The 27,813-nt window shown below is 51.7% G+C and overlaps 2 protein-coding genes and 1 long non-coding RNA gene across 6 annotated transcripts in view; 2 read left to right on the top strand and 1 right to left on the bottom strand.

Moving 5' to 3' along the window:
- The window catches only part of RASSF4 (Ras association domain family member 4), a 33,176-nt gene extending 13,814 nt beyond the window's left edge, over positions 1-19,362 (top strand). For 3 of the 4 annotated variants that reach the window (XM_035024104.1, XM_035024113.1, XM_035024121.1), the window contains 8 exons: positions 7,054-7,196; positions 8,570-8,661; positions 9,563-9,720; positions 13,189-13,290; positions 13,569-13,620; positions 14,169-14,290; positions 15,143-15,240; positions 16,541-19,362. In XM_035024104.1, coding sequence (XP_034879995.1) covers positions 7,054-7,196; positions 8,570-8,661; positions 9,563-9,720; positions 13,189-13,290; positions 13,569-13,620; positions 14,169-14,290; positions 15,143-15,240; positions 16,541-16,601 — 828 coding nt within the window. In that variant the 3' untranslated portion in view covers positions 16,602-19,362. The remainder of the gene's footprint in view (positions 1-7,053; positions 7,197-8,569; positions 8,662-9,562; positions 9,721-13,188; positions 13,291-13,568; positions 13,621-14,168; positions 14,291-15,142; positions 15,241-16,540) is intronic. The other variant, XM_035024130.1, reaches the window with a different exon arrangement.
- DEPP1 (DEPP1 autophagy regulator) lies at positions 2,858-4,308 on the bottom strand. Its single transcript, XM_035024141.1, has 2 exons — positions 4,096-4,308; positions 2,858-3,542 (listed from the first exon to the last, which is right to left on the bottom strand). Exon 2 carries the CDS (start codon positions 3,520-3,522, stop codon positions 2,890-2,892), a length of 633 nt encoding a protein of 210 aa, XP_034880032.1. The 5' UTR covers positions 3,523-3,542; positions 4,096-4,308; the 3' UTR covers positions 2,858-2,889.
- Positions 19,363-22,084: 2,722 nt separating the features above from the next.
- On the top strand, positions 22,085-26,624 carry LOC118023031. The gene is made up of 2 exons (XR_004682641.1): positions 22,085-22,352; positions 24,620-26,624. It is a non-coding gene; the product is annotated as an uncharacterized LOC118023031 (long non-coding RNA).
- Positions 26,625-27,813: the final 1,189 nt, after the last annotated feature.

The following is a 27,813-nucleotide window of genomic DNA, read 5'->3' as shown; positions in this document are numbered from 1 at the left end:
GCCAGCATTAAGCTTTGACCAGCCTCAGAGACGCAGGGAGCTGTTTGTCACCTCCGGTCACCGAGCTAAGGAGCCGTCCAGCTGCAGAGGGGCTCAGCACCGGCTGTGCCCTCGCAGAGCCACGTGGGGCTCCAGAAGAGACCCCGCTCCCTGCTGTCACTAGGCCTCCCCCCGAGCGACCATGGCCTGACTGCTGCAGTTTGGGGACACCTCCTCCTCCACGGTCCCTTCCGGGATCCATAGAACGTGGGACGATGAAGTGTGTCAGGGAGCAGGGCCATGCCCCGGGGCAAGTGTTTCCCGGCGAATTCTCCCCCAGCTCCCGAAGGACGAAGGGCGAGGGATTTCCCACACTAGCTTCCTCTGTCGGAGGAGGCCCAGGCACTGGCCTCCTCTATCGTAAACTCTGCCTTGTGCTTATATTACAAAGGAGAGCACGAGCAACCTGGAGCAATCTGTGCCTTTTGAAGATAGCAAATCATTTTAACCAGGCTGTTTGGTTGCTAGAGAGAAAAACGGACCACCCAGAAACACCGGTGGGTAAATACGTCCCTGCGATGAGAAGTAGGGCCCTCCTGTTGTGCACCAGCGTGTGGCCCGCTAGGGGAGCCGGCCTCTCGTGCTCTCCCTGGTGGCCGTGAGCCCACATCACACCCAGTCCCCATCCTTGGTCCCAGGCTCCTGCGCAGAGTAAGGGAAGGAGCATCCCCTCTCTCAGGGTCTCTGCCTCTCCCAGGGTGGAGAAAGTCAGGAATCCCCTTCCCTCTTACAGTGATCCTCCTTCTTTTAACGCCTGGAGGCAGGATGACGGGCAGTTGACAGACCGTTGGCACCCGGGCGTACTCGGCTGTGGACATGTTCCCTTGAGAGCTCCCAAGTGCTTCCCAGGCTGCCCCCTGGTCAGGGCACTGCATCCTTTCCCTACTCCAGGGGCGAGTGAGGAGGAAACTGCTCTATAGGACCCCCGTCACGGGGACTTTCTGCTAGGCTGTTCTGTCCCGTGGGAAGCTTGGAATAATGACAGAAGCCCCTTCCCCCTGCTCTTTATTAATTTTTTTTTCTTTTTTTGGGGGGGGGGGCATTTCCTGAAGGTGCCATTAGCTTCTTTCACATCAGGGGAGATGAGCAAAGGAGCCCAGAGCCCTGTCTGACCTCCCAAACGCAGCCGTGTGGCTTTTGAGCTTGCCGGGGCGTGGTGGGGGGGTGGGGGGGATTGGCCAACCTCATCCTAGTTGCCTCCTTCTGACCTGATTTCACACAGCTTCGCAGAGGGGTACAGTGAGGCAAGCCCAGCCCAGTCACTGGCCAGCACCCCCTCCCAAATCAGCACTCCCCGCCGCCTCCTAAGGGTGTTCTGGCTAAAGGCTGCTCCGCACTTATTTGCCAGCAAAGGTCAGGGACGGGCAGGTTTGAGCAGGCCAGAGACACAGTGGGTTGTGACAGATGCAAGCACTCCTCTGAGGTGTTTCTACTCCATCTCCAAGGGCATGTGCCCCATTCCTCAACCTCTGCAGGCTGTGAAGGGCAAGGGTGGTGTCCCCATTTTACAGATAAGGAGACTGAGTAAATTACTTGTCTGACACTTTTAAATGTATGGCTTACGTTCTGCCTTCCCACAAAACACACATAAAAGGGGGCCAATGAACATTTTTTTTTAAGTGCAAAGCAGTTTTAAAATAGAAAAAAAAAGGAAAGGAAGAAGAAAGGAAGAAAATAGTAGGGTAGCCCTCAGAGCAAGGAGATGGAGGAAACTGAAGCTGGCTGTGAGCTTGACTGTGGCCCCAGCTCTGTCCTCCTCCTCTCCCCTCTGTCCCTTCCGCCCTGACCAGGGTTGGCCAGCTCTGACCTGGCCTGAGGGAACAGGGTGATGGGTCCTCAGGCCCGATTCTTCTGAGTTCTCCGATGTCTCACCCACCTCTCTGAGGAAGAAGACCCTCCCTCGCCCCTATTCCTCACCTTCATCTCCCTCCCTGTCAGATGGCTTCCAGCGCTGGGCTTGGAGGAGCCAGGGCTGGCCCAGACCTTAGGACCTGGGGAGGGAGGCCCTGGCCACTGGACTTGGCTGAGAGCAGGGCAGCTGACCAATAGCCTGCACTTTGCCCCACAGCCGAGAAGCCCCCTGGTGTGGAGGGAGGGATGGGGATGGTGGGGACAGGGCCACCAGGCCCGGTGGTTTGGCACCCTGCCTGCTGAGCTGGTCTGGGGTCTGTCCTGACCCTCAGCATGGGCAAAACTCTGCCAATGACACAACAGGACTTGAGAGCTGGAGCCACAGAGATACCCCAGGTGACCCAGTGACAGGTTCTCCCCACACTCAGCAGGTACATTTGGGGAAACCGTATGTTTCCTCTTGGGCTACATGGAGCCCGGGCTCTGGGGGTGGGGCCAGGAGGCTGACCTGGGAGGGCGCAGGCCTCCCTCTGAAATCCCTGTATGTCTGAGAGCTTCGCTTCTCATCCACCACCGACCTCGCATCCCTGCCTGTGAAGCAGTCACATAGACGTGGGTATAAGCCTGCATGCGGGCTTGTAACATGCGCCCCTTGATGCACGCGAACATTCACTCATCAGAACAGCCTAGAAAGCAGGTCCCTTTAATTACCCCCATTTTACCCACGAGAAAACCAACAAACAGAAATGTTAAGTAACTTGCCCAAGGTGCTCAGCCAGTGAGGAACAGTGCAAGCAGGATCAGTAACACCACATGAGGCCAGATAGGCTTCAGGGGGAGGGGGGCGGGCCTCGCTATGAAATGCCCAGGCAGGCAGCCCCTGCAGAAAGGTGTTTCCCTTTTGGAGACCTGCCGGGGACAGTGCCCACCCCAGGGGAGGAGGGTGGGGAGGTGACACAGACCAGCATACTCTGTAGAGAAGCCTTTATTGGGGAGGGGTTAGAGTTCATGGATCACTGGAAGGTGCAAATAGAGAGTTCTGAGGGTGCTGCTGGGGCGGGGTGCTAGGGGGGAGGCCGCGGCCCCACAGAGTTGCCTGGAAGCCCCGGAGCCCTGGTGCCAGTCCCTTGAGGGTCTCACTGGAGAGTGTCCCTGAACCCTGGTATCCCAGAGTCTCCCTCTGGGGGTCCCTCGGGCCTTGCCACTGTCCATCTGTCTGTGTAGACCCCAGGAGTCAGCAGAGAAGCCAGTCCTCCTTGGTGGGTCCCTCCTACTCGGCCGCTTTTCCTGGGACTCCCCAAAGAGCCAGTCCAGGGGGTCAGCAGTGCCGTCCCCGGGTGGTGCCGGCTGCTGACCACTGAAGCGGGTAGTAATGTCCCGTAGGGACTCAGTAGGGCAGCTCTTCTGGAAGGTCCGGGCTGGCCGAGGGCTTCTGCTGGGCTGGGCCCTGGCTGTGGCCACGTCCAGCACTGAAGTGGGCTGGGCCAGCTGACAAATGGACTTCACGTAGTCATTCAGGCTGGGGGAGGCCAGGGGCTCCTGCCCGGGCCCCCCGGGCAGCATCTCCTCCAGGGTCTCCCGAATCGTGGGCAGGTGGGCCACGGGAAGCAGTAGCCGGGACCTCATGGCCATTGGCGATGCGGGGCGGAGACCTGTTGATGGACAGAGGACCAGGGTTGAGGGTCTGCCATTCTGTCACCCCTCTGTGTCCCCTCTGTCAGCTGAGGCTGCCCAGGGGATTCACAGGCCTGAGAGTGGAGTGAAGTCTGCAGACCCAAGCCCGGGCTCGGACTCCCGGACTCTTCCTTCCTGCTAACGCTAAAAGCCTCGTGCTCAAGAATCTATCCTTACTGTTGTTGAAGAACCCGCACAAATCAGACAACCCGGCCTAATGGGCTGGAGTCAGAGGGAACATGGGTGTAAAACCAGCCTCTGCTGCTTCCTGACCTGGGGACCGTTGGCAAAGTCACCTCTCCAAGCCTCCCCTGACCCATCCATAAAACAGGGTTATAAGTACCTGCTGGAAAGGGTGCTGTAAGAAAAGCATGGAATGAAATCCCACTACGAATGCGAAGCCCTCGGCGGCTACTATCCCTGCCATCGACTGCATGCCCTGGTCTCTAACCCGCAGTGAGGCCCTGTTCATCCTCAAAGATAAAACCTTTCTGTCCCATCTCTAACCAGAGGGAAGCTGCTCTCCCTTACCTGTAGCTGAGGGAACCCAGGGATCATAGGCCTGCCAGATGAGCAAGGACAGTCCTTGGGAAGGCCCAGGGAGCTCGGGGCCGAGGGTTGGGGGCCCCGCAGTCAGAGCACTGTGTCCAGCGTTGGCATGGCCAGGAGATGGACGGGGAGCGCAACGGTGGGGCCGCTGCCCGGCATGCAAGGCTCCCTGAGCTGTCTGGTGGACCCGGAGGCTCGTCAGCTGCTTTTATACTTCCCCGCCTGCCATCAGTCACTGTCACGCGGGCCAAAAATAGCAGTGCCCAGGAAGGCTCGCAGAGGGAAAACAACGTGGCGGGCGGGCTTGGGCCCGCTGCCAGCCCGGAGCTGTGGAAGGCTCCGGGGTTGTTTACCCTCCAGGGCAGGGGAGGGGCCGCCCCGCTCCTGCCACCTCAGCCCAGGGAGAGGCAGGGGGCTCCAGTGAGGAGGGACGTGTTCACTGGGACCCAGAATCAGAGGGCCCAGAATGGCTTCCCGACTTAATGGAAATGTGAGGCTGTGGGACCCACATTCAAGTCCTGCCTCAGCCTGCATGCCCTTCCCCACCTGTACGGCGAGGGCCACCCTGGAGCCTGGAGCTCCTTCTGCTCTGCCCTCAATTTCCCCTGCTTTGACCAGAGACAGCTGCAGTCTTGACAGGGCCTCCCCTCCATCCCGATGGGGCCAGGCTGAGGGACAGAGGAACAGTGGTTGGGGGGGGGCAGCTTGGGGACACATCTGTGCACCATCTGTGCAAGGACATGGGGCCCGAGTCACATCAGGCCAGCAGACCCCAGCGTAGCTGATCCCTGACCTCAGAGGCAGCAACTCTGCTCCTGCCCCTGGCTCCCAGTCCCAGGGCAATTCCTCCTGCCTCCTTCATTGCAAGGTCTCCAGAGCCTTCCTGTGGCATGTTTGAAGGCCCAGCCTCAGCGTGTCCAGCCCCACTGCCCCTGGCCCAGCAGCGCTATCTTCTCCTGCCCCTCAGAGCTCTAAATGATCTCCTGACTCTCGGGCCCAGGACCATGACTGCTTGATCTCCCTCCACACAGGGTCTGACGTGGGGCCGGCAGGCAGTGGGGCTCCATGAATGAACTTGCTGAGCTGTGTCGGGTGAGGCAGGGGGCTCTCTCTCGCAGAGTGTTGACATCTTTTTTTTTTTTTTAAGATTTTTTTTTTTTTAAGATTTTTTTTTTTTAATTTATTTGACAGAGAGAGACACAGCAAGAGAGAGAACCAAGCAGGGGGAGTGGGAGAGGGAGAAGCAGGCTTCCCGCCGAGCAGGGAGCCCGATGTGGGGCTCGATCCCAGGACCTGGGATCATGACCTGAGCTGAAGGCAGGTGCTTAACAACTGAGGCACCCAGGCGCCCCGCATGTTGACCTCTGACAGAGGCATCTGAGGCCAAGACAGAAAACAAAGAACCGAACCCCACTTTGGGGTTTCTTACTGCCCTTTAACTCCAGGGAATCAATCCAGTCTTAACTTTGTAGGGAGTGTTAGTTACATGTCTGTGGCCGTGTAACCTCAGTGGTCATCAAAACGTGCTCTGCTTTTACTGTTGTCATTTTCTTTTTTAACAAACAGTACAAGGTCATTCCAGAAAGCTATGTGTATTTTTGATAACCTTGAACAGAGTGGAACTATTTTCTCTGTAGATAGCAGGATGTTTTAAGCGATTACTAACTTACCATGAAATCAATGCTGCAGGATACCCTTCTGGGTAAGCCCTTCTGGGGATACGAAGACGTTTCTACAAGGTCCCTTATTCTCACAAGGCTTTCAAAGCCTATAAGGAGAAAGAAATGCAATTTGTAAATCTAAAGTGGTGCACAAGATAGCAATGGGAGTATAACACCCAGTGCTCAAAAAATACATACATATATACATAACAACGGGAGAATGATGTTTAACGTTCATTGCCAAAAGGCTAGTATCAAAGCAGCTTAGGAGCAGGTAGCTGGAAGGATCTGGGGAAAGTGGGGCTGAGAGCTGTTCTGAAAGCAGCCTGGCCAGGCACACGCATGGGGCGATTCGGCTGCGCGCAGAGAGCCTGGCTGTGGTCACGCATACACAAGAGCCTGAAAGAGGTCAGAAACAGAATCAGAGACTGGAGGGGGGGGAGGGGAAACTGGCTGAGGGTGCCTCTGGAGAGTTCCGTCAATTAGGACCTCAGGGCTTGGCAGGAGGGTGGTAGCTGGGCCATCTGCAGACCTTGGGAGATCAAGGCTGGTTGGGGACTCAGAACGAGAGCTGTTGTAGCTATTCGGAGTGTTCACGCGAGTCGTGGGATGTGGAGGCTGGTAACATGCAGGTGGTGAGAAAAGCAAGACTGGCCCTCAGGAAAGAAGGCAGCTTAGAAATCGGGGTGGACCAGCCCACTCGAGTGGTTCCTGTGGCAATGGGGAGCAGTGAGGGGAGAAGGGCGAGGCTGAGACACAGCTCTGAGGAGTAGCCACCCCTGCTCTGGTGGGCATGGAACCCAGTGCCCTGAGCACATTCGCAGTGGGACCTGGTGACCGTGGGGCCCCCTCCCCAGGTACGGGAAGGCACCCCTACCTGGCACCAGTGTCCATGTGGCCTGGCTCCTCTGGAACGTGTTTCCTCACCCGTGTGGGTGTGCTTGCTGGAGAACAGCTGGGTTCCTGTGGGACGCCTGACTCAGCCGCTCCGTCCCAGGCCATGCCCCTGACCCGACGTGAACTGAGCGGTGGAAGGGCATGCCTCAGGCTTCCTCTGGTCAGCCCCATGGCCTCCCGCCTTGAGCACATAGAGGCTCGTGTGCCTTCCCCCAGGGGAGGACGGGACCCCAAGGAGGAGAGGTGTGTTTGGGGCCAGAGTGTTCAGGGGAGTGCCCTGGGGGAGGGGCTGGGCCTTAAGGGGGGCTCAGGGAGGGTGGGCAGTGACCCCTGAGAAGGGCTGCTGTGGGGAAAGAGGTTAACCTGTGTGGGTTCCCCACAGGAAGAAGGCGCTTTGATCATCGAGGGACTTCTCAACATTGCCTGGGGACTGAGGCGGCCTATCCGGCTCCAGATACAGGACGACAGGGAGCGAGTGCACCTCTCCTCAGCCTCCTGGACACCCGGACAGCCCGGCTGCCCCCTGTGAGTGCTGGGCTGGCTGAGGCAGGGCCAGGTGCCCTCCTTGACACCTGTTGAACCCGTGCTTACTGTTTGGAGTGTCCAGGGGGTGGTGTCCTCAGTCTCAGGGCAAAGCCCTGCTCCCGAATGGGGCACATGAGAGCACAAGCCCGCCCTATCCTTGTCACCCCGTGACTGCTAAGCCCGTGGCCTCACCTGCCAACAGTGGTCTTTCTAGATGATGACCGAATCATCTCACTCTTAGAGGATTTTCCAGACTCCCAACACCAGTTGTGTTTCTCATACATTCACAGGAGCTGCCTTATCTGCAAGGAAAGGAGCTGTGGCCGGGGGACTCCCAACATCCTGGGCAAAACAAACATTTCTTGGCATCTCCTGTTCTACCTTAAAAATTCACACAAATTTAACCTCCTACTGCTCTACTTTCATTTTAATATCAGAATTTGGTTTTATAAATTTATTAGAGCTTAATATCAGGTTTATTTTAGTATCAGAAATATGTTTTAATCGTGATGAAACCGTTTCCTACCTTACCGCTTAATGAACATCTGCCTCCTCCCAGCGCCTCCCCCACAACAAAGGGCAGTGAGCTGCTGAATTTTGCTCGCTTCTGCATGTAATGAATCCTTCCAAGAGGCGAAAATGTGAAACCTTTTCCCCTTCAAAAATTCAAGCAAAGTTGCTGTTCTGAGGGCACTTAGGGCAGCTTGACACCCCCCGTGCGCCCCATACAGACTTAGAGTATAACGTTTGGACGGGCTTCGTAGAAAGGCGACGAGTGGGACTCAGGGTCCCACTCCCCAGGGGGGCAGCAGCCACAGAAGTGGCCAGACAGCAGGACCCTCAGAGGCCTCCCAGCCTGGGTTCAGCTCTTCGCCTGCCCCTCCCTGGCTCCCTCACGCTGTGGGCTACTTCCCATCACACACATCCCCTTCCCCGGCCCGGCGCCAGCTTCCCTGGCTTGGACTCCGCCCGGCCCAGAGGCCCAGAGGTTGGCCCCTCGAGGTTGCCCCTGCCTGACTCTCCATCAGGCCTGAGGGAAGCCCGGAGAGCCCGCTCAGCACTCAGCCGCACACACCGCCTCCCTCAGCCTGGTGCCCAGGAGTGCATGGGCACATGGCGTATGTCCGTGTGTCTGTGCAGCAGGGACAATGCCACTCAGGTCTGCGGGGTACACTCCCTCTCCTTCCGGCAGACACCCCGGCAATCCTTTGCTTTTCTTTCAGTGTTTTCCATTAACTCGGTGTGAAGTAGAGCCTTACCTCGGTCGGCCCTGCTTCTTGCCTGTGTCCCGTCCTCAGAGGCCACCAGCCTCTTCTCTGTGACTTGAGCTACTTTTTTCTGTCCCTGCATGAGCACCTTGACTGTCTTTTCAGAAAGGAGCCACTTCTTCAGGATGGCAGGGTCCCTGCCCAGGAGCCAAGTACTCAGACAGCACCCAGAGCCGAGAGTTCCAGACATAGCTCAGGTAAGCGGGGCCTCAAGCTACCTGGGACCCCGTCTCTCTCAGCCGGGGTAAGGGGCTTGGCTCATGACCACTATCTCTGAAGAACAGCTTTGTGTTGGGGCACCTGGCTGGCTCAGATGGTTAAAGCGTCCAATGCTTGATTTCAGCTCAGGTCACGATCCTCAGGATTGTGAGATCGAGCCCCGGGCTGGACTCCCTGCTGGATGTGGAGCCTGCTTGGGATTCTTTCTCTCTCCCTCTCCCTTTGCCCCACCCCCTCTTTTTCTCTCTTCCCCTCTCTAAAAAAGAAAAAAGAAAGACCAGCTATGTGGAGGAGCGCAGAGTGGCTTTATTTGTCTTCAGGAGCAACACTTGCTAAATACCTCCTCAGTACAAGGCGTTCTCCTCAGCTGCCCCCTTACAGAAAAAGGAAGCAGAAGCTTGCAGAGGTGACATTGTTTGACGTAATTTGCCTGAGTCGCCTGCTTTATAGAAAGGAGAGAACAGCAACAGCAAGCATGGCACCCTCCTGGCCCTGTGGGCCTCTAGGATGCATCTTCCTCACACTCTGGAGTCCAGACTACTCATCTGTCCTCTTTATGTCCTCCCCTCACACTCAGTGGGGGCTCAGAGGACAGGGGTGGGGCTGCCGAGGAGCTGCCCAGGGCGCCCAGAGACGGAGGCCCAGGCCGTGGCCATACGGCATGGAGACACAGGTGGTCCTGTCTGGGGCCCCCTTTCCTGTCTGCGAAGTGGGCATCACCCAAGCTCTGTCCCGGAAACAGCCTTCACATCACCGTCTGCCGCAGTGGGGTGTGACCACAAAGCTCCAGGGAACCAAGCCCCACGCGCCGCAGCATGGCAGTTCTCTGGCCCCTTTGCTCCGCCCCGGACTGACCTTCTCACCTGTTCCTCACTACAGAGCCCCTGGAGGAGGACGAGGAGACGCCCCAGCTGATGCGGACCAAGAGTGACGCAGCTTGTGTGATCCAGAGGAGGCCCCGGGCCCGCGCACCCGGCGAGGCCCAGAGGATCCGGCGACATCGCTTCTCCATCAATGGGCACTTTTACAACCACAAGGTGATGTTCCAGCCTGGCCTCCTCCCTGGGCCCCGACGTTGAGGCCACAGGAAGGCGGCCCCAAGCATGGGTGCAGCTGTTGACCTTCTGAAGGCCAGGCCCCACCAGAGTCTTGTCAGAGGTCACCCTCACCGTGGCCCTGTGTGCTGGTGTGTCATATCTGCGTCCTCACCGATAAATGGGCTCAGGAGGAGAAATAGCTTGCCCAAAGTCACATCAAAGTAACAAAAAACCCCACAACACATTCCAGCTGGTGACCCCAAAGCCTGTTGTTGGGTTTGTTTTTTTGCTTTGTTTTGTTTTTTAACACATACTCACTGTCAATCCATTTTCACAAGTTGCATGGATTTTTGGAAAGTAATGCCAAGTTTATGTCTAATTAGGCAATTTTCTCTGAGGTTTCCACCCGAGCTCGACAGATGGTTTCATGGGAACGTGATGTGCTGCTGGCCTTCTCCCTGGATAGAGCAAGCCCTAGGTTATGGTGTGCCCAGGGGCACGTGTTTCTGGGCCCCAGAGAACCCGCACTACTCCTGGTTCCCAGCACTTAGCCTTTTGTCCGAGTATGTATTGTACTGACCTGAGGAAAAGATCTCCTTCCCCAGATGACTTCAGTCCCTAAACAAACCAAACTGTAAAAGAGAAGTTGATTGTTTCTATAAATGGCAGGAGTGGCAATTTGGGTGAGGCCCTGGATGGAGTGTCCTGTAACAGGGCCACATCCTGCAGCACTGGGAAATGGAAGCAGAGGTTTCCAGTTGAAGCAGATGCCCATCTTGATAGGCGATGACTCACGGGAGGGGGAGGGGGCCTGGCAAAGGCAGCTCTCAGGGTCAGACCTGAAGAACAGTTACCCAGGTTCGGCCTGCCAGGGGCCATTCAAGTGCTCTGGGGAGTACCCTGGACTTTGGGGTGAAGAATTCAGCAAGGCAAGCAGAAGGGACCCTGCCTTACTAAGAGGGCACCCCCCCCTCCCCACCGCCGCCTTCCACTCTGGGCTGGGTTTGCAGTGAATGTTCACGGGTGACACTAGGTTATCCTTGCTAAGTGCAGGGAAACCCAGGACTATTTGAGAGTAGTTTCCCTAGAGGGGGCAGGGTTGAAGTTAAGTAGAGATTAAGAATCGTTTAGATTAGCCAAAGGACCCACAATCTGACTTGGATATTCTTTAAAACTTGTTCCAAAGGGGTTTCGTCTGTAAAGTGTTCAGTAAGTATATTAGCTATGTATATGCTATTTTGAGGAATTATTCAAACATTTTAAAAGAATATTTGCATGAGTTTAGGTTCTTCGTATTTCTGTGATCCTAAAAAAGGAAGCTTTTGATCCATGACTCAAGGTAACAAATAGCGGAGCTTATCTCCAGCGCATTTACCCCCTCCTCTAAGGGAATCATTCATCTCTAAGCACATTCAACCTTACTGTAGTCATTGCAAATGCCCTAGAGACATGGAGATGTCTGAGCACTCTGTAGACTTTTGAATGAACAGAAATGAACAATGAGGACTTTTGTCACAGCTTTTTATCCATGGGAGCCACTCTGGCAAGAAGGGCTCCTCAGCCAGCTCGACACTCAACCCACTAGCCTGTAATCCAGTCAGAGCGGCTCTTTCTCCCAGTGACAGATTTACCTACAGAAGGTGGGTTCATTCCTCCAGGCAAACTGACTGACATCCAGGATGTGAACTAGTATCTTAGGCATGTTGGACAGCTGATTCCCATCTCCTGGCTGAGTAAAGGGCTCCTTCTCCCTCTTACTTGGCAGTGCATTCGGAATCCGTGTCCTGAGAAATCAGGTAACAAGGTACTTGAATCACAGGCAACGAGTTAAAAAAAAAATACCTAGAATTGGCTTCCTGAGGTTGTTATTCTGGATTTTATTTCTTAGAACTGCGCACTATTACTTCACTCAACCATTTTCCAAAACTATTCTGATTCACAGTAGTGTTGATGTGATTTCCAGACTCAGTAAACCTTGGTACCTGTCCCATTGCTTTGTCCTGGGCTGTTAGATTCAAATGTGTTCTACCAGGGAGAAACCACTGTGGTTAGAGATGGCATAGCAGCCAGGGGGCCTTTGTTCGTACTTGGAGCTGGTCAGCATCATCTTGAAAAAAAGGCTCCAGCCAGAAGCAACACTAATAATGTCTTGTTGACAAGACCTTTCTTGTCCTTGAAACAGCCTGACTCCTCTATTCCATATTTCTTGGGGACTGAAAGCCTAGTCTGGCTTTCTGTGTAATCCGGAGTCATTCGGCATGGCGACTATGGAAGAGGCAGGTCTGGGTTTGAGTCTGACTCCGGTACTTGGGGACACTGAGCGAGTCCTTCATGTTCTTGAGCCCCAGTTATATCCTGGGGAAAGGAGAGCTAGGACCATAGAGGAGGAATGTGTAAATCTGAATTTAGTTTTGGAAAGTGAGGAAGAGCTCACCTTAGGGAAGTGAGAATCACAGGGAGATCTCAGTGCCACGGGGCTAAAGCATGGGGTTTCCAATGGCTCTGCCCTTCCTAGATGGGTGACCGTGACAAGCTACTTGACCTCTCCAAGACTCTATGTCCTTTCTTAAAAGGGTCCTTCAAAAAGCTGTTGGAAGGATTAAGTCAAAGATTTTAGGTGAAGTGCTTAGCAGGTCTATAACCTGGCCAGTGCTCACTGAGGACTTATTAAGCCTCAGATGATGCCCTGGTTGACTGTCTATATGGGTCTCACAGGCAAAGGCAAGATACCTGCAGGAGTATAATGCCCCCTCCCCCCAAACAGTGAAGAGCTTGTGTGGTTGGACCCCAGGGCACTGGGGAGAGAATCATTGTATCACGTGTGCAGTGAGAAGAGGAAGCAGTGGTACTGTTGAGGCTATGGGATGCCTTCAGATACTTCTAACTAGAACTATGCCAGAAGACAGTGCTTCTCAAATTGTACTATATGGAGAGCATCATCTGGTGGTTTCCTCAAAATGCAGATTCTGATTCAGGAGTCTGGGCCTGGGAACCAAGACTAAAGCGCTGAGATTGGAAGGGGAGAGGTGGGACGCTGATGCAGTGTAAACTGAGAACCTCTACTGCTGGGAGAATAGGGAGGAGCAGACAGATTCCAGAACTTTTGGTCTTAGAATCAACAGACACTTGGCAATTTGAGCCAAAGAAAGAGTGAGAAGGAGACTGGTCCCCACACGCCCTGTGAAGTACTTCCATGGGATTGGCTCCTAGGGTCAGAGAACTGACCCTGATAGCTTTGGAGGCATCTTTCTCACAGGCCTCTGTAAGACAGGAGTTGCTATGGCTTCTCCAAGTGCACCAGATGTGGGCACAGCTGTGTGCGATCTGTGTTGGACAGGCACAGGTGCTTCCAGAGCCCAGGGTCACCTGTCACCCCAGACTGTCTGGCTGACAGTGTGCCCAGACCCTGCGTGATGTCAGCTCCGTGTCCCTCTGGCCCTGCCCTGAACAGCCCACCTCCCTCTGCAGACCTCGGTGTTTACTCCTGCCTATGGGTCCGTGACCAACGTGAGGGTCAACAGCACCATGACAACTGTGCACGTGCTCACCCTGCTGCTGAACAAGTTCCGAGTAAGTCTGGCTATGAGCGGCCCTGCTCCGGGATGCTGGCAGTTTGCTGTCTTGTTGGGGAAGCTGGCAAAGGCCAGGGAAGCTGCTGGTGGTTCCTGGGTTAGAAGGTCTAGCAAAAGTTTCCTCTGCTGATGCGGCATCTCTGGGATCTTAAGCAGAGAGAGGGGAGGATCTTTGGGGACTTGTGCGCACAGCACTGGGGTGTGGTTCTTGCCAGGGATCCCTTCCTGTCTTGTCTCATAAAGCCCTGGTCTGACTTCCTGTTCCTGTCTGTACAGGTGGAAAACGGCCCCAGTGAGTTTGCGCTCTACATTGTTCACGAGTCTGGGGGTAAGTGTCTGCCTGTGCTCCCGGATCATAAAGACCAAAGTCTCTGTCCATGTGGCAAGCTCACTGACCATGCTCCTTCTCTGAGGGCCACCGTGAATGCTCTGCCAGGCCCAAACCCAGGCACAGTCGCTGCCCCTTCCAGAATCCCGCGAAACTCACAAGGGAGGCCACTGTCTTCAACCGCACTCAGTTGGGAAGGGTTGGGGGTGCATGTCAGGGGCTGTGAGCTGGAGCTGAAGCCCCTCACCCCCTGAGAACGGTTGCAGAACCCACATGTCCCTCTGTGCAGGGTTCCGCTCCATGGTAACTGAGCAGCCCGGCCTCCCCGTGTCCACCCTCCCCTCTCTCCTACTCCCTGGGCTCCCGTTCCTCTCTGACCTGTCTTTGCTGAATGCCACAATCACACATCATTCAGGGCAACCTTCTCTTCAAGGTCTGGAGAAGGTTCCCGGGCCCCCTGGACATCCATTTTCCACCACATTCCCATCCTGGAACAGAGAGGGGCAATCCTACTGCCCATGACTTTTATAAATGGCCTTCTTTTTCAGAGCGAACAAAATTAAAAGACTGTGAGTACCCACTGATTTCCAGAATCCTGCACGGGCCATGTGAAAAGATCGCCAGGATATTCCTGATGGAAGCCGACCTGGGCGAGGAAGTTCCCCACGATGTGAGTCTGGGCTGAGGCTCAGGGAGGCCTGCTCCTGAGGGAGGGGCTGGACGACAGCATGGGGGACTCCCAAGAGCTCTGAAGATGAGCTTGGCCAGAGCCGTGTGGAGTGGCGGCTCACACAGCTGTCCTAAAGGGCCCCAGGCCCAGCACAGGGATGGCTCCGGCCCTCCTTCCTCCTGTCAAGGACCACCAGCCCCAGCCACCCGCCTAGGGGAAAAAGGAAGTTGAGTCGTAAAAAACCATTGCCTGTGCCTTCCCCCTCAGGCACGTAGAAACTTTTCCTTTGTTAGAGTGTGTTCGGCTGTCATTACACTAAAGACCCACACCAGGGCCCCTTAACTAGGGCCTTCCCCGGGCCTGTGGAAGGGAAACGTGGCTAAGTCCCACAACAGCCTGCGTCCTGGGCTAGGAAGGAGCATGTTGCCGAGCTCCCTTGCACGGAAAAGGCCTCTAGGGTTGGGACCCAAGGTGAAGGCCAGTGACCCTGCACCCCTCGGACCATTCACAGACTAGCGCGGCTTCATTCCACGGTTGGAAACAATGGCGTTCCCAGCGCTCCCCTCCCCCACCCCGGAGAAGACCCAGTGTGGTTCTGCTCTCTACTGAATACTTTTCCTAATCTCCAGCTTCGGCTTTCCTCCCAGGGATAATAGGCTGTGAGGCGAGAATGGGCTTTTCTGTCCTCCGTCCTAGTACAGAGCGAGAGTTGGGCGTGGGTGGGGGGAAGGGCAGCCATTTCCTTGGCTCTAAGACATGGCTGAATCGGCTGCTTGTGGAGGCCCCGAGGAAAAGAAAACACATTTTTGGATTCTAATTTAAAGCACATTAAAATGTTCTTGGATTTTCTAGGTCGCTCAGTACATTAAATTTGAAATGCCGGTGCTGGACAGTTTTGTTGAAAAATTAAAAGAAGAGGAGGAAAGAGAAATAATCAAACTGACCACGAAGTAAGCAGCACAAAGAGCCAGTCGGGGGTCCTGAACGCCAGGGCCAGTGCGCAGGGCAGAGCCCCGGGCCGGGGCTGGGCAAGCTCTCCCCTCCTCCAGGCCACGGCGCTTGGCCCGGCTCAGGGAGGCCTGCCCCCGGTAGTGAGGGCAAGCTGGGGTGACAGCCTGCAGAAAGGTCAGGAGGCAGGGCACACCGCCCCTCTGGCTTCAGCACCTCAGCAGCACGGGAGGGGCGCCGCTGTTGCAACTGAGCTCGGGCGAGTCAGGCAGGAGCGCGGGTGGGCGCTGGACCAGGGTCATGAGCACTGCTGGTGACACAGCCCTGGAGGAGCAACCGAGGAGAGGGCCTGCTCAGGGCACATTCAGCCTGGTCTGGGCCTTTCCTGCTAGTGGGAATTCTCAGCCTGCCAAAAAGCAGTGGCTGTTGGAACCTTCTATGTCAGCTGGTCGTTTCAGGTGCAGGGGACGTGTTCAATGGAAAGGTGAGCAGGTGTCAGCTCCGGGCTCCTGGGGAAGCTCCAGCCAGGCCTGGCTGGGTGAGGCTAGCCAAGCTGTACCTGCCAATGATTGGCCTGCCCCTCTGCAGAGTGAAGGACGGGGTAGGGGGAACACGTGGGGCACTCAGCCGGGGCCAGGGGCGGAGTCCCCCCCAGGAAGGGAAGGAGGCAGTCTGCTCACTGTGAGAGGGCCTGCCGTCGAGGGACTGGTTTGGTTTCCGGTTTCTGGCTGAATGAGTTTTGGAAAGCCACAGCCCTCCCTCCGGTCCCCACCCCAGCCTTCCAAATGTGCAGTGAGGCCCCATTCGGGAAGTCAGCAGAGTGTCCCCAGTCAGAGGGGACAGTCCACCATGCAGTTGGCTGTAGGGTCTGGGAGCTGGAAGGGGACCTGGGGGTCACCGGGCCAGTCCATTCGGGGCACAGAGGGGAAACCGAGGCCTGAGGCAAGGAAGGTTGCGGCACAGGTCACTGAAGAGCCTGAGCCTGAACGCAGGCTTCCCGATCCCTGCTCGGCCACCCTGTCCCCTCCAGCATGCTCCTCTCTGTACCGAAGAACCTTGGGAAGAGAAACAGCACATTCCGCATTTGAAGCTTGACAGGGTCTGCAGCCCTGACTGCTCCTCGAAGCCGCTGGTCTTGCAGGGTGCAGGCCTGGCTCTTCCCTCTCCTTGGCGGAGGAGAGATGGTGGCCGCTAATCAGCCTTGGGCCTACTGGCCCAGCCATCTATGTGCTCCCTCGCTCTGTCGCCCTCTCCTTGTGTCCTCCGGGGTCAGTGAGTCCTCTTGGCTGTGTCTCCCTCCAGGTTCCAAGCCCTGCGTCTGACGATGCTGCAGCGCCTGGAGCAGCTGGTGGAGGCCAAGTAGCCAGCCAGCGCCGGCCTCTTCGGAAGCCCCCCAACCGCCAGTGCGCACTGAGTGTGGGGGGCCGGGCCCTGACTGGTCACACGGACTGAGAGCCACCGGCTGGGGAATCAAGCCCCCGCGCTTCTACCTGTCTATCTGCCTGAGTACCATGCGCCCCGTGTCCCTGGCTCTTGGCTCCAAGCTGAGCACTCACCGGGCCCAGAGCCAGGCCTGAGGAGCCACAAATTTGCTCGGTGGGGTCTATGTGTGAGGCTTGCCTGGGCAGTAAGCAGCCCTGAAGCTGGGGCACTGGCCACATTATGTGGCTGGATGGCGCGGCCAGTCCTGTTCGTGCCACACCTCTCTTGCTCAGGAGAGCAGTACCTGATCGCGCCCATGGGGTGTGCGCCCTATCTGCTTTCCCAGTGCCTGGGCCCAGAGTTTCTGCCTGGCCAGGAACCCCTGACCTCCTCATCCACGTGAACCGTGAGATCCGTGTCCGGCCTCCCCTCATGCTGCTACTCAAGACTGTGCTGGGAAAAACAGGGGCTGCCAGCAGGTATGGGATGTGCCCTGCTTCTGGCCTTCACTTCCCCGTGGCATCCCTGGCCTCCAAGCCTTTGATGCCACCCTGTGAGCATCACGCAGCCTAGCACCCTGGCAGCAGAGGTCAGACCCAGGATAAGACCATGAGCCTCCTGTCGTCTCTCTGCAGCACTGGCTTCTAACTTTCTCTTGGGACCTGAAGAATTCTTATAAGGAGCTTGCTGCAGGTAACATGGCACTTCGATCACATAGAGGAGGAGGCCCACATGGCACTGGAAGGGTGCCAGCCCATGCGCAGCAGAGTCCGTGGCTCAGGCAGTGGCTCAGGAAGGCAATGCTCAGTCCCCATCACAGCTGTCCCTTGGATGCCCATGTGCCTCTTGCTCTTCCTGGGCTTATTCCTTCACTCTCTACACTTCCCGTCAAGGGGGCACAATGAGGAGAAATATCTATTTGAGGAGAAAGGGCTTTGAATTCCCTGCGGCCAGAACAGTTTGGATTTGTCAGCTGATGGAGAATTTCTGGAATGAACGGGAAGGCCTTTGCAAAACTATGCAACAGTTTACATTGGTCATGTGAAGTGTTTGTCCAAAACAGAGCAAGTTAAAGACCAAATTCTTTTCCCACTGGGGCCTGTGGATAGTGGATTTAATGAGAAGAACTGTAAAGTCTTCCAAATATAAAAGACAGTCCAGCTCTGCTCCATGCAATGGCTCCTTCCTGGCACCCATAAAGAGCAGAGCCTGGGAGCAGCCATGCTGTGTGGAGCCACTGTTCCAGGTGAACTTCATGCCAGGATTTCCCTGGCCTAGCTCCATTGTCACAGAGACATGCAGCAGTGCCCCAGGGAGATCCCCGGCAGTATCTGTCATCTCTGCTCTCCCTCCCTTTCCTAGTTTCCTAGGAGCTCAATAAAGGTGCGCTGTATTGAACTGAAGGAGTTCGGACCAAGCCTTCTTTTTGCCTATGTGTCCACCCTGACTCCCAGCTCTAACCTGCAAAACTTTTATCCTACAACATGTGTGGCCACATTTAGCAAAAGGGCCAAAGCTGAGCCACAGCCTGCTGCTCTGGACCCCAACATGACTCCTGTCCTGAGGACTAGTGTGGGGTCTGAGGACAAAGGCAGCCAAAGGGCACAGAGGAAGAATCATTGGTGGGGTCTGTGGGCAGCCTGGAGGATGAGCAATAGGATCACCCTGATTCACAGAATCTCAGCATCAGGAGGGCCATAGGAATCTTCCAGGCAGGGGCTCAGATGGGACAGCAATAGCACCTCAGAGAGGGTAGAAAACAAATCAAACAGGCTTCCCCAGGTTGTTCTACTCCCCAACCCATATTTATAAGCTCAGGTCTAGTTCAACTGCCAATCCATTATTCGGCAGTAATCTTGCTAGGCTGGTGCTCAGTCCTTTGCCAGACAAAGACAGAGCCACGGTTCACCTCAATAGGAGGTGTTCAGCGTTATCCTCAATTGGAGAAGCAGGCTGGATACCTGGGAGGGTCAGGGGACCAACAGAGGATAGAGATGGTGTAGGTCCCTGGAAGGAGGCCTGAAGGCTGAGCCCAGATTGGAATAGGTGGCTTTCTAGCCTGAGAAACACCTGCCAGCTTAGGAGCAGGATGGGGCCCTGCACATGGGAAGCTATCAGATCAGGAGCCCCTCTAAAAGCACTCATTGGTTTTGTTTTACAGTTGTTTCATGTTTAGGATTTTTTTTCTTTTTTGCAACTGTTTCAATATTATTTAGGGCCTGCCTAGATAAGCATCACTTTTGAAATAGATATTATCAAAACTAACTTCTGAATATCATAGCTAAGAAAAATCACAAGTAAGTTACACAGGAAAGAGAGAAATGTACACTTCTACAGTCATCCTAGGGGTTAGTTAGCCAATCTTTTTATCAACAGTATATTTGCTTTTCAGAGGCAATTTGAAAAGCTGCTAATTCAGCTCACCGTGCCACCACAATTGCAGACTTTCTCTGCTAGGCTCTGTGGTTTTCTGCTGGTTTATGTGGGAGCTCTATTTTCCTCTCTCTACAGAGCTGACAGTATTTCTCATATGCTCCCTCACTAACTAGTATCTCAGGCAATAAAAGCATCCAAAAACAAAGTGCAGATTCCTGTGAGTCAATGTCCTCTCCTAAAACAGGACTGTCTTCCCAGGCCAGGTCTCAGGAACCAGAGAAAATAATAAACACAGGATGAAATCTACATGATTGCAAAAGAAGGACTGGACTCGGGAAAAACAGGGTGGTTTGCCCAGAACAAATTATCAGAAAGAACCAAAAAAACAGCTTGTTTTTCTCATGTGATAGCCATATGCCACCTGCAGGAATGTTTACCAGAAAATGGATTAAAGGCCTTCCCTCTGTGCTCACCCAGGATACATCTGGTCCTTTAGTCCCAGGGAAACAAAGCACAAGGCTTATCCAGCCTGACCAGGTGATTTGCGGAGGAGCCAGCAAGGCACAACGTGTGCCAGGGTGAGCAGGACGCAGGCACCCTGCAGCTGTGGAGAAGGAGCGGGATATCCTTCTCAGGTGCCCGGGTGGGCAACAGCCCCCCTGCCTCAGTCCCTCAGCCGTGATCAAGCAGGAAATGCAGTGAGAGCCAAGCCGTTTAAGTATAAAAACAGCAAATGTACACGTGCTGTGTTTCGGCCCCACAAGCTGAGACTGCCTGGAAGAAAGCCAGCTGTTGACCTGCCCCTGGACTCACAGCATGCAGGGTGGGGCATGGTCCTGGTCACGCTTTTAACAAAGATGTTTTCTGCAAACCCAGGAATGGGAATCCCCAGAGTTTCCTTTCCCATGGAACCCAAAGGAAACAGAAAGCAAAGTCTCAGGCTTGGTGGACAGAACCATTGTTCGGGGTCCCTTTGTGGGAGATGGACCACTGCTGTTACTGCACTTGGACCACACATGTGACCAGCCTCGCTCGCGTTCTTGCCAAGTGCAGCAGGGCTCCCTGCTGAGACGGGGCTTTTCCATGTCACGTGTGTACGCCCTTCTTCCTAGAATGAGCTCTTCAAATACAACCAGGCTCAAGGGCACACTGGTCCCTGCTGGGTGGTTTCCCAGAGAAGCCCCAGCCAACAAGGAGATGACAGCAGCTTGGTGGAGGTTATAGCAGTGAAGGTATTGAAAGCAGCTCAATTCTGGATATATTTTGAAGACAGAGACACCAGAATCCAGGACTGGATTGGGTTTGGGTTTTGGGTGAAAAAAGACACAACAATGACATACAGATTTTTCGCCTGAGCAACTAGAAAGAAGGAGTTGCTATCAACTGCTGGGATGAAGACTGTTGAAGGAACAGGTTGGGTGAATGTCAGAAGTTCCTTTGTGCTGGCGCAGGTGAGGTGCAGGATGTCCATCACGCATGCAAATGGCAGCTGAGTAAACAACTGGATACACAGCTCTGGGGTTCAATAATATTTGCATCCGAGGGTCGGACTAGAGTTACCAAGTCAGGAGTCTTCAGCATATACTGTTGGTATTTGAAGCCGTCAGACTGGAGCAGCTCTACAGGATAACGAGGGCACAGAGAACGCAAGAGAGGTCAGATGACCCAGCACCTGCCAGGCTGGTGGAAGAGGAGCTTGTAAGAGAGGAGAACCAGGAGAGATCATTATTAAAGAGAAACGAGGGGGGTACGCTGAAAATCAGGAGACTCTGGTTCCGAAAAGCCCCCCTCCACCTCATCCTTGATCTTTCACGTTTTAACACACTGTGGGAATTTGAGCAAACTTCTCTAAGCCTCGGTTTCCTTATCTGTAGAGTATGATCATTTCCCTCTTCCAGAGGCTTTTTGGTGAAAATTAAGGTGTTAAAGAAGCCCAAAATGGAGTCATTTGCCCCCGCCACTCACCACCCCCCCATAGGAAACCAAGACTTAGTTAGTTTCAACCTATCCCAGGAATGTGGCCTTGTAACATCTGAAATTTCCTTAGGGCACTAATGAGTTCATCCTTATGACAAAAACTGCCTTTCCCTCCCTCCCCACCAAAATGTAACAATTTTTTTTCTTTTGCTAATAACTCTTTGTCCCACCCTCCTTCCTATAAAAACCTTCCATTTTATGGAATATTATGCAGCCATCAAAAGGAATGAGCTCTTGCCATTTGCAACGATGTGGATGGAACTGGAGGGTGTTATGCTGAGCAAAATAAGTCAATCAGAGAAAGACATGTATCATATGACCTCACTGGTATGAAGAATTCTTAATCTCAGGAAACAAACTGAGGGTTGCTGGAGTGGGGGGTGGGGTGGGAGGGATGGGGTGACTGGGTGATAGACACTGGGGAGGTTATGTGCTCTGGTAAGCGCTGTGAATTGTGCAAGACTGTTGAATCTCAGATCTGTACCTCTGAAACAAATAATGCAATATATGTTAAGAAAAAAAAAGAAGAAGAAGGTAGCGGGAGGGGAAGAATGAAGCGGGGGAAATCGGAGGGGGAGACGAACCATGAGAGACGATGGATTCTGAAAAACAAACAGGGTTCTAGAGGGGAGGGGGGTGGGAGGATGGGTTAACCTGGTGGTGGGTATTGAGGAGGGCACGTTCTGCATGGAGCACTGGGTGTTATGCACAAACAATGAATCATGGAACACTTCATCTAAAACTAATGATGTAATGTATGGTGATTAACATAACAATAAAAAAATTTTTTTTTAAACTTCCATTTTATACAACTCCTTGGAACATCTCCACTTCCTAGACGGGATGCTGCCCATTCATGATGGCTTAACAAAGCCAACTGAGATCTTAAAAAAAAAAAAACTTTTTTTTAACACAGGTGACTGTATCATAACAGTTTCAGCTCTCCAGAGTACCTCTATATAATTAATAAGTGCTCAATACTTTAGAGAGAATGACGTTTGGGGTTGGGCAGGCCGGTACTGCCTTTCAAAAGCCCCGACTGACCAGGCTGCAGTCGGCTGGCCCCGGAGGCCATGGCGCGCGCACAAAGGGACCGGGCCACAGGTCTTGTGATGCTGCGGAACCTCGGGATGCCCCCGGCGCGGCGGGCGAGCGAAACAAAAAGAAGAAACGAAGGGTTTCTTCTTTCCGGTGGGCCCAGCACCATAGAGGGTCGGCCCCGCCACGTTCCTAGAGCGGCCGCGCGGCGCCGACTGACGGCGAGGCCCGCACTTCCGGCGGCGCGAGGGGCGCCCAGCCAGCGAGCGAGCCAAGGCGGCGGCGGGCGGCCCGCTGCGCGGTGAGTGGGCCGGGGGTGCGCGGCCCGGTGCTCGGAGGCGGCTCGGGCGCCGGTTGGCCGTCTCGGGGCGGGGCAGACCTGCGCCCCCGCTCCCCGAGCCGCTAGGAAGCCTCGGCGCCGGGCGGGGGCGGGGGCGGAGGGAGCTGGGCGGGCCCGGCCTGCGAGGAGCGGCCGTCGGAGGCCTGGGGAGGGCGGAGGCCTGCGCGGGGGCTGCTGCGAGTCGGGCCGCAGTGCCCACGCCGGCCGTCGCCGCCTCTTTTCAGGACTAAGTACTTCGAACAAATGCTTGGGTAGCACAGGGCTGTTAGGAGCGAGCTGCAGATCCTGACTCCTTTACACCTCTGACACCCCGAGGATGTCGCAGCTTTATTGTCCTCCCGATTTTATGTAGGAGAAAGCAGGTTCATTCCGGGTACGCGTGCTCGCACGACTGCAGCTCCCATCGCTCAGGTCTACCGTAATACCCGCACCTGCCGAGAAATTATGCTGAGCCCGGGTCACGGCGCAGGACTTGGTGTTGAAAGTTGTGGCTGCACGTCAGTTCTGCCGCCGAGAGGACAGGCTCTAGGATCGAGCTGCTAGGGGTTGGGGGCCTGGCCGAAGTCCGCCTGCCTTTCCTTAGCTGTAAAATGAAGAGCATCGCGTGAAGCTGCTATGAGAATTAAATATCCTAGAACAGTGTCTGGCATACCACGAAGGCTGCCTCTTAGTATGATTCCCTCATCTGTAGTGTTCTAGGTGGATTACATAGTCTCAGAGTTTCCTACCAGGTCTGACTTACATAGTATTAAAAAATAAATGTTTTTTTCGATGTATAATTCCCGTTATAGCTGTTTTTTGAACATCAACACCACGTACCTAACAAATGTCTCCTTGAAACAGATATTCTGTAAATAGATAAATATTCTGTAATTATACTCTGCAAATATTGACTAAAGCTAATGAGCGGTGCTCTCTCGGTGATTGGTATTGTATGCAGTTTGCTCTTTCTGATACTTAACCATAATTACAACAGAGATAATTATTAAATATCCAAATAAGGTCCTCAGCACTACCAGGTTTGGAGTCTGAATTATACAAAAAGATGAAGGAAAGGCAAGAACAATGATGTAATCTGTATTTTCAGTTATTTGCTTTATAAGCTTTTATGCAGAGACTCAGGGTAATTATTCCCATTTTAAAGTCTACTTCCTGACACAGGGTGTGGAAGATAGTTTCAATAATTTAATTACTTTTTCAACCTAGCTTATCCCACATTATCACCTATTTAGAGTTTGTGGCTTGTTTGTTTATGGCCATTATTTTAAATAACCTTATAAGTAAATAAATGAAAAATTTTTTTTGAATTTTTGCAGCATTTGGGTATTTTAAAACTTCTGTTTTTGCATGTAAACTTACTTTCTCCTCCTCTTCTTGTGTTCTACTCACTACCCTTTGTTTCTACTCAGTTTCATTCCACTTTACAGTAAAAGTTCTTCTGAATTTTTTTTCTTCCCCAGAAACAATTCACTTGTTTCAAGTTTTCAGAGAATTGTCCTCTTTCTTGGGTTATTAGAATCTAGGGGAGAAAAAAAAGCATCTTTTCATTTACATTTTTCTTATCCAGTGTTACTGAATTGACTCACAGAAACTTGCCACTCCTTATAGGGTAGTTCTTACTTTCTAAACGATTAATGCTACAAAGTTAGAGCCAAGTTGTATCCATGCTGTGAAAGTAGAATGGCGAAACAAGTAAGGATAAACAAAAATAATTTAATAAAGTAGTATGATTTGTCATTCTTTCTAATTCGGATGCCTTAAATAGTCACCAGTAAGTAAGTAGAATTTTAACAGGGGAGTAAATATTAAAATGTAATGATAGTCTATTACCCAAATTTTGATTGTCTTTTCAGTTATTTCTTCTATTCCCATTAGGATATTATGTTGTCTCCACCTTTTAATCCTTCAGTTATATCATTTGATAATGCTTAATAAAAACTTATACTTCACATTATCACTTTTATCCTGTCCCAACAGACAAAAACTCCATAGGTAAATTTGGTCAAAATTTGGGTATATTTATTAAGTTGAAACCCTGGGAATTATTAGATTTATTTTGCAAGTATTTCCCCCCCAGAATTATCTTTGTTTTCATATGTATTGGATACATTTTTAATTTACACATGGATGCAGTTTCAGTGGGTTGAAGACTGAATAATATGGGTTAAAGTTGAATAATAACAATAATGAGTGATTGACTTTGGCTTTTATTTTTTTCTTCTGCACAGAAAATTGAGCTGTGTAGCTCTAGGAAGTGAAACTTCAGAAGAAGAGAGCAGACTTTTAAGAATACATTTGGCTCATAACCATGCGGCTAGGAAAACCAAAGGGAAGTATTTCTCGGAGCTCAAGCCAAGGAAAAGCCTATGAGAACCCACGCAAAACAGGCCGGCAGCGGCAAAAATGGGGAATGACTGTTCGATTTGACTCAAGCTTGAGTAGACTGAGAAGAAGCCTGGATGAGAAGCCTTATAAATGTACTGAATGTGAAAAGAGTTTCAGTCAGAGCTCAACTCTTTTTCAACACCAGAAGATTCACACTGGAAAGAAATCCCATAAATGTACCGATTGTGGGAAAAGTTTCTTTCAGAGCTCTAACCTCATTCAGCATCGGCGGATCCATACCGGGGAAAAACCCTATAAATGTGATGAGTGTGGAGAAAGGTTTAAACAGAGCTCAAATCTCATTCAGCACCAGAGAATTCATACTGGAGAAAAACCCTATCAGTGTGATGAGTGTGGCCGATGTTTCAGCCAGAGTTCCCACCTTATTCAACATCAGAGAACCCACACAGGGGAGAAGCCCTACCAGTGCAGTGAATGTGGCAAATGCTTCAGCCAGAGCTCTCATCTTAGGCAGCACATGAAGGTGCACAAAGAAGAGAAACCTCGTAAAACCCGGGGCAAAAATATTAGGTCAAAAACTCACTTAGTGTCATCCTGGAAAGCTGGTACAGGTAGGAAGTCAGTGGCTGGTCTCCGCTAAGGAAAGGGCACTGCTTTGGCCTTTAAAAAATAAATAAATAAAAGCTATCTCTTTTAGAACTGGAGATATTTTGTAATAGAGCACTTAAATACTATATCCTTTCCTAGCATGGAGACATTGTAATGACATTGGGCTGAAAGAAACTATGAGTCCAGCTGTTCTCATCCTTTTTTTTTTTTGATGTAACTTGGAGTACAAAAAACTGAAACTATGTTTTGAGAGAATATAAGACCCTTGACCTCATGTGATACTGCTTCCTGCATCATTTTGACAAAAACAACCATGTTTTGATGACAGATGTAAAAGTGCAGGTATTCTGATGACTCCTCAGCTTTAGGACTTCCTGTGGAAGGAGTAATTAAAAGGGAGAAGAAATTAATCCCATTAGTTTGGAAGTTCTGCAACCGATGAGGAGATTTTATGTTTGTAAAGTTTTGTAGTATATTAACCATTGGTTTGTAAGTATGACTCAAGATTCAACATATTAACATGTATTCATGTTCGAAGATTTTTAATCAACAAAGCCCCATCACTCTGTTAGCTTTTTTTCCCCCCCTTCTGCTTATGGATAGTTATTAATTAAAGGAATTGAATTTCCCTCTTTTACACCAAATTCTTAGAGAGTCTAGAAGCCAAAGTGAGAACTGAATTAGACCACAAGTCTCCTATTCTTAGAAGCACAGTTCTTTGAGGTGGTGTTACACTGTGTCACTTGTTTTCCAGAAGTTGGGGTGGGCTTATGTTGATCCATCCCCATTTGTATTTTGGTATTCTCTTATACTCTGACAAACTGAGCTAGCCTTTTAGATCTACATGAATAAATAATTAAACCATATACCAACACACCTCAACTTGTTAATTAGAAATCTACAATTTACGCACTTCCCTGCTTTCCCCCTTGGGGAGTTTTAGGTAACACTGGTTATCTTAAATGTTTGTCAACAGTGAAAGTCATTTAATTCAAGTGTTGGTGCATTTGTAGCTCCATGTGTAGATTTTGAAATGTACGCTAACTTTCTCTGAGTTAATACGAATTATTTATGAAGTCTAGCATACACGTTTCTTAACTTTTATCAGAACAGTGCCAAGTGTCAGACTTTCTGATCAGCCTTCAGCTCAGGTTTTAATTTCTATTGAATGCTAACATTCTTCTGATTTTTTTGTATCTTTTATAATCATACCAGTTCCTGCTGTATTAATGACAGTTATCTATAAAAATAAAACAAAATGGAATATTTTGCATACTACTACCCTCTGTTTATTTTGCTCCTGGAAAATGGTTTTAATGACATAACACCTAAAATCACGGCTTTTGGAAGAATCACTTGATTTGCCCGTTTTTTATTTCCTCAAGCTTGAACTTTGCCTCCCTCCTGGCTTTGCATTGAGTGCAAGTCATAGAAGATGGTCTCACTGACAATAGTTTCATCCAACAAAGTATCCACAAAGTGTTTTGTGAGTATGAGGTGATTGCAATTATCTTTTACAAAAGACTTGATCTTTGACCACTTAGCAAGTGTCCTATTAATCACAGCCAAGTCACTTTGTAGCAGGGACATGGCTGTAGGGCCATTTTGAGGATCTGTCATCAGTTTTATAGAAGTTTTGTGTCTGGAATAACTTCTGACTGGGACCAACACCACTTTAAGAATTTGCCAATTTTGACAGCAACTTGCAACAGAAAGACCTCTGTATATTGTTAGATTTCATAATTTATGTTTTTACCCTGAATGACTTCCATATTCTGTATAGAAGTAAAGCAAATACTCCAGATTTTTATGTATTCCCAGTTTGTGGTGTGCATTTCTTCTCAGAGCCCTAAAACTAGGTCAGTCCATGGTAGCCTTCTGTAGTAACTAACGTGCACTGCAGCAACCTTCATCTTTTATGACCGTCTTATGAGAGGAAAATACCACAGCTGCTTTAAGTTAATGAATCAAAGGATGTGTTCCCCTACTAGAAATTGAGTTACAGGAGAATGTGAATCTGATAGGCACAGCCTCTGAATACAGTCTCCTATGAAAATACGCTGCCCCTCAATACTCTGCTGAATTTCCATCATCACTCAGGTTTACTAAACTGAATCCTTTTATTCCTCTGGCAGCCTCCTTTCTTACACAATCTGGATGTTTTACTTGGGAAGGAAAAAAGCTCCAAGGTTGTTTTTTTTAAGTATCGCTGAAATTTCATTCACCCTACACTAATGAATAAGGGGTGTTGTTAAATTTCTTTGCCTGCCACATTCATTCATTCAGTCATTTTGTAAGTATGGTAGAAATAAAACTGACCAAGGCAGCCCTAGTTTAAGGAACTTTGGTTAAATGAGTAGTCAAGTAGAGGAACTGAGAAACCAGGAAAGCAAGTACAGGGTGCTGTGCAAGCAAGCACAGAGACGGGACCCTCTGCCCAGTGGTTCCCAATTTCAGGGTGCTTCAG

Source organism: Mirounga leonina, unplaced genomic scaffold (assembly GCF_011800145.1).
Source record: "Mirounga leonina isolate KUSES-001 unplaced genomic scaffold, KU_Mleo_1.0 Mir_114, whole genome shotgun sequence".
Classification (NCBI taxonomy): Eukaryota; Metazoa; Chordata; class Mammalia; order Carnivora; family Phocidae; genus Mirounga; species Mirounga leonina.
The sequence above is the reverse complement of the archived record's forward strand: the minus strand, read 5'-3'. Positions and strand labels throughout refer to the sequence as shown.